The 8259-nt window shown below is 45.0% G+C and overlaps 2 protein-coding genes across 3 annotated transcripts in view; one reads left to right on the forward strand and one right to left on the reverse strand.

Moving 5' to 3' along the window:
* The window catches only part of ABHD6 (abhydrolase domain containing 6, acylglycerol lipase), a 55098-nt gene that overhangs the window by 30333 nt on the left and 16506 nt on the right, over window positions 1-8259 (forward strand). For both annotated transcript variants that reach the window (XM_059390037.1, XM_059390038.1), the window contains exons 4-6: window positions 2616-2772; window positions 4829-4942; window positions 6405-6537. In XM_059390037.1, the coding sequence (XP_059246020.1) occupies window positions 2616-2772; window positions 4829-4942; window positions 6405-6537 (404 nt within the window). The remainder of the gene's footprint in view (window positions 1-2615; window positions 2773-4828; window positions 4943-6404; window positions 6538-8259) is intronic.
* Window positions 1827-2534, reverse strand: LOC132012517 (histone H2A.Z-like). The gene is made up of 3 exons (XM_059392590.1): window positions 2519-2534; window positions 2089-2184; window positions 1827-1996 (listed from the first exon to the last, which is right to left on the reverse strand). The coding sequence occupies exons 1-3, from the start codon at window positions 2532-2534 to the stop codon at window positions 1827-1829; spliced, it is 282 nt and encodes a 93-aa protein (XP_059248573.1).

Consider the following 8259-nt stretch of genomic DNA (forward strand, 5'->3'; position numbering starts at 1 on the left):
GATGTGGGACTCGATCCCAGGACGCTGGGATCATGACCTGAGCCGAAGGCAGCTGCTTAACCAACTGAGCCACCCAGGCGTCCCTATACTTTAATTTTTTAAAAAAGATCATAGAGTCAAGAAATGAATGAATTGGGATATTAATGAATGAACGAATGAAGAATGGACTTGTGTCATATGTCATGATTTAGAATTTTGAAATATGCTTGCTTTGTCATAAGGGCTTTTAAGCTAGCCAGTGTTATTTTTAATGTTTTGAATAGGAAATGCATTTCATTGAAAAAGGAAAGCAGTAAAAGTCTCCCTCCTACCCCTGTTCCCTTTCCAGCTACTTCTCAGTAGAACCCCCGCCTCCACTCCAAATCCTCACTTTCATAGTGTCTGGTGTGTGCCCTCATGCGTTTTGTTTGCAGATGCAAGTAAATATGAATATATGTCCTCATCCCTTTCTCCCTTTATTTACGCCGTGAAAGCTATTTGCTTTTTGTAAGACTTGGCTACCTCTCTGGTGCAAAGTGTACCGCAAAGTGAATCCCTGATTGAATTAATTATCTTTCATCTTGGAGAGATTCTTCATGCAGAGAGTTCAATTTGTTGCTAATTCCATACTGAAATCAAATTTGGGCCAAACTCCAGCACTGCCAAGTCTTACGTAACGGACAGACGCTGAGCTTTCAACCAGCTGCCATATGTTGTGAGGAATAAAGCAGAGGACGGATGCAGATAGTCCCTAAGAGTCAAGTTCCCCAGAACTGGTGGCTTAGTCGGTTAAGTGTCTGCCTTTGGCTCAGGTCTTGATCCCAGGGTCCTGAGGAGCCCTGCTTATCCGGGAGCCTGCTTTTCTCTCTCCCTCTGCCCCTCCCCCTCAACTTGTGCTCTCTCTCACTATCTCCCCCTCTCTCTCAAATAAATAAAGTCTTTTAAAAAAGTCAAGTTCTCAGGGCACCTGGGTGGCTTAGTTGGTTAAGCAGCTGCTTTCAGCACAGGTCATGATCCTGGAGTCCAGGGATCGAATCCTACATCGGGCTCCCAACCCACAGGGAGTCTGCTGCTCCCTCTGACCTTCTCCCCTGTTGTGCTCTCTCTCTCTCTCTCAAATAAATAAATAAAATCTTAAAAAAAAAAAAACAGTCAAGTTCTCATTCTCAAAATCTCTAGGGGGAAGAAACCAGCATATATTAATATCTATATTATACAAATAATATACATATTATACAGATAATATATATATAATTAACATATATTTTTAAATACAAATATGTACATATATTTGGGAGGTAGGTTATGAGCCTCTTTGAGCTTATCCACCAGCGTGGAAATAATGTCTGTATAAAAACAAATGTTTAGGAGCACCTGGATGGCTCAGTGTGTTAAGCCTCTCCCTTTGGCTCAGGTCATGGTCTCAGGGTCCTGGGATCAAGCCCCACATTGGGCTCTCTGCTCAGCAGGGAACCTGCTTCCCCCCTCTCTCTGCCCACCTCTCTGCCTACTTGTGATCTCTCTCTCTGTCAATTAAAAAAAAACAACAAAACACAAATGTTTGTTACTATGACTTCTGCATCACAGTTAAAATCCAGTCCACTCAATCAAAATCCACTGGTTCAAAATCAATAGCTTCTTTGAAGCCACAGTAACACTTAAAAAAAGTTAAGACTCAAAAGCAGAAATTTGGTTGGCTGGAGGGTTAATGTAACTTCCCGCTTGCTCAAATGGAATGACAAAAGGACAAAACTGTGTTCTTCGCAGAGATGGAGTCCATGGACTCACCAGCTCCGGACAGCTGTCGGAGGGTTTGGTCCTGAAATCGTCAGGACTCCAGGCACCCTTTAGACAGTCTTCTGTCGTCCTTTCTCCCCAGGCAGAGATTTGTGGCTGTGTGGAGTGACACCACCCCCACCCGTAGCCTTGGTGAGAGAGGCTGCTTCTTCCTCTCCACAGAGAGCGAGCGGCGTTACCTTTAAGTCTTGGGATGCCTTTCCTGCCCAGCAGAGCCCCTCTGCAGTGAGATCCTTACTCTGGGTTGGTCCTACATGGGTAGTGTTCGTGATTCTTCATCCTGGATTTCAGAGGCCCGTGAATCTGGCCCACCGGGAAGTGCAGGCTGGCTCTGTGTGAGGGGAACTGCCTTTTTCTTGGCTTTTCCCGAGTTCTTCCCAGCCTTACCACCAGCCACTTTGAATTCAGCTGCAGCTCAAGCAGGCGAGGCAGAGAAAGGCCAGTCAGGCAGCTGGAGAGATCCCACCACCTACTCCTTCGTCACACCACCATTCAAACTGCTAAAAATAGGGATGTAAATATATAGATTAACAAAAGGCTGTGATGTGTCATGCTCCTTCAGAAAACACTCTTCTTTCTCCTCCTAGTTAGAAGTATCAGAAAAGTACATACCAGAATATTTATTTAAGGTGCTTCCTGGAATGGTTCTACTTAGTGTTCCTTGAGGGTAAAGCTGGGGAGGGGATCGGGGGACTCCAGAGACCGGCTGGGAGGAGGAGGAGGAGGAAGGCAGCTGGGAGACGGGTTTGTCTCTGCATGATGGAGGACTGTGGACAGGGCATATGCCCCTTCTCTGGAGGTTGCTGATTTTGTCTCGCCTTTCTTTTTTTCCTCCCCAGGTACTGGCGGAGAACGCTGGGGATGCAGGTCCGCTACGTTTACCATGAAGACTATCAGTTCTGTTACTCCTTCCGGGGCAGGCCTGGGCACAAACCGTCCATCCTCATGCTCCATGGGTTCTCTGCACACAAGGATATGTGGCTTAGCGTGGTCAAGGTGCGTTCTAGGTTCTTCTCTCTCAACAGAGTGTCACTCAGTAAAGAAAAGGGTGTCCACTTGAATGAGATGTCCTCAGCAATGATGAAAAGCCAAGGGAACCCAGAACTGTGGCTCAAATCATCTGAAAACTAATTCAGCATAGGGGTACCTGGCTGGCTCACTCAGTAGAGCACGCGACTCTAGCCCTCAGGGATTGTGAGTTCAAGCCCCGTGTTGGGTGTGGAGCTCACTTAAAAACACACACACGCAGACACACACAAACTAATGTGGTATACAGTTAAGCCTTGAACAACATGGGTATTAAGGGAGCCCATGCACGATGCAGTCTAAAATTCATGTATAGCTGTTTTGCTCCCCCCAAATTTAACTATGAACAGTCTACTGTTGATCAGAAGCCTTAACAATAACATAAATGGCCAATTAACACATATTTTGTATGTCATATGTATTATATACTATATTCTTACAGTAAAACTAGAGAAAAGAAAATGTTATTAAGAAAATCAGGGGTGCCTGGGTGACTCAGTTGGTTGAGCATCTGCCTTTGTCTCAGGTCATGATCCCAGGGTCCTGGGATCGAGGCCCACGCCAGGTATCCTGCTTGGCAGGGAGCCTGCTTCTCCTTCTCTCTCTCTTTCCCTCTTCTCCCTCAGAGAGAGAGGAAAAAGCAGAGGGAGCCTGCTGCTCCGCCTGCCTGTGTGTGCTCTCTGTCTCTCTCAAATAAATAAATAAAAGAAAAGAAAAAAAGAAAAAATCATAAGGAAGGGAAAATACATGTACTGCGCTGTATGGGAAAAAAATCCACGTCTAGGTGGACCTGCACAGTTCAAACCCATGTTGTCTGAGGGTCCACTCTATTATTTGAATCCTTTTGTCAGACAAAAGTTACTGAATTCAGTGTTCCTTGTAAAATCTGCACCTTAGAGATCATTTCACCATACAAATATTTCTTAGGGAACGTTTCTGACACTCAACTTCCTCTAGAACTTGTCGTGACGATCGAGATCGGGTTGAGCAAAATCACTTCTTCCGTACTCCAGTGTCTCCTCTTCCTTCCCTCGTCCCCCTTTTTGTTGTTCTTCTCCCTTCCCCCCCCTCCTACTTCTGTTTTTCGCTCTTGTTTTTGTGTTTTCATTTTCCTGAGTCGTTTAGAGAGACTCTCTTGATCTGACCGCTCTCTGAGGTAGTTTTCTAAATCCCTCACCTTCTGTCCTGGTTTCCGTGCGTGTGGCAACTTGCTCTGCTTGATAAGTGACCCGCTGGTGCAGGTTGGGCCTGGGAGAGGTCTCGGGAAGAACGAGCCCCAGCCTCCCACCTCAAGCAGAACCATACCTGAATGATTCCAAGTAGGACCTGCACCAGGGGTAAAAGGTTCACCCATCCTATAGTTGCTTCTGTTCTCACTCCCAAATTCCACTGTTAGGACAGTCATCCTCATGCCTGAAGGAACCTCTCACTTCCCGGCCCACCTCAGATGTTTTTGGTGTAACTGGTATTTGTGTATTGATAACACATGGTTCTCAGCTTCTGCTTAAAAGTGGCACAAATAGGGGTGCCTGGGTGGCTCAGTGTGTTAAAGCCTCTGCCTGCGGCTCAGGTCATGATCCCAGGGTCCTGGGATCGAGCCCCACATCAAGCTCTCTGCTCAGCAGGGAGCCTGCTTCCCTTCCCCTCTCTCTGCCTGCCTCTCTGCCTACTTGTGATCTCTGTCAAATAAATAAATAAAATCTTTCCGAAAAAAAATCTTTAAAGAAAAAAAAAAGAAAGAAAGAGCAAGAGACTCAAGCCTGCTACCCCAACCTTGGTCTCCCTCTTCCCCTGAGTCCCCTCTCATCTTTGTATTGGTCTTTGAGGGCCTTGGCTCCCTATGAGGCTCCCGGCAGTGCTCACTCACATCAGATGTAACTAGGGTAAGACACTGGGTAGCCTAGACCCATACATCCCCAGGGATGGCTGTCCAGGTCACTCCGTAAGTGAGGGCCACCTCCTTAGAAGAATGGACAGACATGTCCTGCACACCACAGCCTGACTCTCTGCACCTATGTGTCCCTAGTTCCTTCCAAAGAACCTGCACTTGGTCTGCGTGGACATGCCAGGACATGAGGGCACCACCCGATCCTCCCTGGATGATCTGTCCATAGACGGACAAGTAAAGAGGATACACCAGGTAAGCAGGAGGCTCTGCCGAAGATTGCTCAGACTGTGTCTTACCCACCTCGTGTGCCCAAATCTGGAGCCCAAGGAAGAGCATTCCATGCTGACTTGTAACCAGCCTTCAGTGCATTCTGACTGCAGATATTTGCACACAATATGGCACCCCAGTATTGGGGCACCTGGGTGGCTCAGTGGGTTAAGCCTCTGCCTTCGGCTCAGGTCATGATCTCAGGGACCTGGGATCGAGCCCCACATCGGGCTCTCTGCTCAGCAGGGAGCCTGCTTCCCCTCCTCTCTCTCTGCCTGCCTCTCTGCCTGCCTCTCTGCCTACTTGTGATCTCTCTCTCTCTCTCTCTGTCAAATAAATAAATAAATAAAATCTTTAAGAAAAAAAAAATGGCACACCAGTGGTATCACTGGTCTGCTCTGAAGGACTAGGACCTACGGCAGACCGTTCTGGAAGCCTGCTTTAGTTACTTCTCAAGAAATAGGATATGGACATTTTTTTTAGCTCTTTAAAAAAGGAGTTTAGAATCCTCAAGACCATTTCCCTAGAGTCTATTTTTTTTTTTGCTTACACCTACATGACACAACATAATGATAGCCCCTCTGCCTAGTTGTGGAGGATGGGGACAGTGCTCTTTGCATTTTGTTCTATTTTAGCATCTAGCTTCAGCCTCTCTCTGACTGGGCTTTCAAGGTCATGGGGCTTATGAACCACTTCAGAATTTAGTAATCTATAAGTTACAGATAGGCATTATGAATTTTCCCCAGACAAGGATGTTTATTTAATGTCTGCACCCAGCCTAACCCCCCTTTAAAGTGTGTATTCTGATGAAGTCAGGGACCTTGTCTGTTGGGGTCTTTGCTGTATCCTCAGGAGCTGACCATAGTTCCTTATACATAGTAGATATCCATTAAATATTTTTTTAGATGGGTGGATGGTTGGTAGAATGGTGGGATGAATGGTCAGACAGTTAAATAAACAGAGAAGTGGATTATTATATGAAATGGGTGGATGGGTGGGAAGGGCTTTGAATGTAGGACAAGAGTCAGCAAACCCTGGTTGGCCTGCAACTATATTTGTAAGCCAAGTTTTCTTGGAATATAACCATGCTCATTCATTTACATATTACCTCTGGCCACTTTTGTGTTACATTACTGGAGTTGAGTAGTTGCAACAGAGAACCTATGACCCAGAAGGCAAAAAATATACTTTCCTTGAGACCTTTGTTTAAAAAAAAAAAAAAAAAGTTTGCTGGCTCATGAGTTAGGGGAATCCTTGTCGATTTTATACTTATAAATGACCCTTCAATGACCTGTGCCAGGTAAAGAGGATTATGTAAAAGGATGATATGCCACAGGGTTTGTCTGGATAATGGATCTAGTAGATTTCAGAGGTATTCCGCTGTGTAATCAGTTTTGTTATTGTCTGTAGCTTTGTGACCAAATCTCCTTCTCATTTCCCTCCCTAGTTTGTAGAATGCCTCAAGCTGAACAAAAAACCCTTCCACCTGATAGGCACCTCCATGGGTGGCCACGTGGCTGGAGTCTATGCTGCTTACTACCCATCAGATGTCTGCAGCCTTTCTCTTGTGTGCCCTGCTGGTAAGTTTCAAGGCTGCAGTAGCCCTGTGTAGGACTTGAGCGCGGAGGGTTCTGAAACTCTTAAGGAGCCAGTGCCATCCCTGCACTGTCTTATAGCATCATGTTTTCAGTGTCTACTTTAGAGAGGTGCAATGCTTTAGTGATAACGAACCAACAGGAATTGTATAACCATAATCATAACCTTCCTAACTTTTAAAATCTAGAGCCAGCCTTGTTCCACAAAGGATTCAAGGCAGTTAATTAAAATGTGTCTAGTACTTTGCAGCATATAAATACTTTGAATTATAATGATAATATTAACATCCAACATATTTTTTTAAGATTTTATTTATTTGAAAGAGAGAGAGTGTGTGCAGGGGTAAGAGCCGAGGGAGAGGGATAAACATAATCCACGCTCAGAATGGAGCCCAGTGCGGGCTCCAGTCCCATGACCCTGAGGTCATGACCTGAGCTGTAACCAAGAGTCAGAGCTCAACTGACTGAGCCACCCAGGTGCCCCTAACATCCAACATTTATTGAGCTCTTACGAGCTAAGGTCTTTATATGGATTTAATTCTTGCCATATCCTTATAAGATGAAAGTACTCTTATTATGCCTTTCTCCTTTTCTGCTGAAAACTCAGTAATCTTGATACATGACGGGGTCTTTTTTTAGAAATCAACAAACTTTAGTTTCTGTGTTTTTATGTATATACATGTCAACTTGGGCTGTAATATGTCTCCAGAAATTACAATTTGAAGTTGAGCTTTTTAAAGGATTTTATTGGGAGGGAAAAAAAAAAGATTGTATTTTTTTTAAGTAATCTCTACATCCAGTGTGGGGCTCAGACTTAATCCCAAGATCAAGAGTCACATAGTCCACTGACTGAGCCAGCCAGGCACCCCTGAAGTTGGATTTTTAAAATTCATTTTTTTAATAGAAGTCTTCAAATTTGGATTGATAATGTGTTAGAGAGAAAAATCTTAATTTTCTTTTTCCTTCTCCTGTTCCCTCTCTCTCTGGTACTTTATTGGATTTTGATTTACACAAAGTATATCACCCAAATCGTAAGTGTACATCTCAAGGACTTTTTTCATGGGTAATTACTATCCAGATCAAGGAAGTATGCCCATTTTATAGGTGGGAACATTGAGGCACAAAGAAATTACATTTCTGCTAGAGCTATGATAGGAATGGATCCTAGGCTGTCTGACTCCAGAACCCAAACTGGGGCTTTTTGGAAATCCTTTATTGTCCACTACCTCTTACATGTCACTCTTATGCTCTACCTCCTTTATCTGCTAGAACCTGCTGTCACACCTTCTACTGAAACCTAAGTAAATTGACCTTATCAAATCTTTTAGTCACCGGGGTGCCTGGGTGGCTCAGTGGGTTAAAGCCTCTGCCTTCAGCTCGGGTCATGATCCCAGGGTCCTGGGATCGAACCCCACATCGGGCTCTCTACTCCGCAGAGAGCCTGCTTCCTCCTCTCTCTCCCTGCCTGCCTCTCTGATGACTTGTGATCTCTGTCTGTCAAATAAATAAATAAAATCTTTAAAAAAATAAAGTAAGGGGCGCCTGGGTGGCTCAGTGGGTTAAAGCCTCTGCCTTCGGCCCAGGTCATGATCCCAGGGTCCTGGGATCGAGACTCACATCTGGCTCTCTGCTCAGTGCAGAGCCTGCTTCTCTCTCTCTCTCTCTCTCTGCCTGCCTCTCTGCCTACTTGTGTTCTCTGTCAAATAA

This window comes from Mustela nigripes, chromosome 2, assembly GCF_022355385.1.
Source record: "Mustela nigripes isolate SB6536 chromosome 2, MUSNIG.SB6536, whole genome shotgun sequence".
Lineage (NCBI taxonomy): Eukaryota > Metazoa > Chordata > Mammalia > Carnivora > Mustelidae > Mustela > Mustela nigripes.

Coding starts and splice junctions, on each gene's coding strand:
- LOC132012517 (XM_059392590.1), bottom strand. Junction 1,997..2,088: donor GAGCCAGCCTGCACTTCCCG/GTGGGCCAGATT, acceptor ATCTCACTGCAG/AGGGGCTCTGCTGGGCAGGA.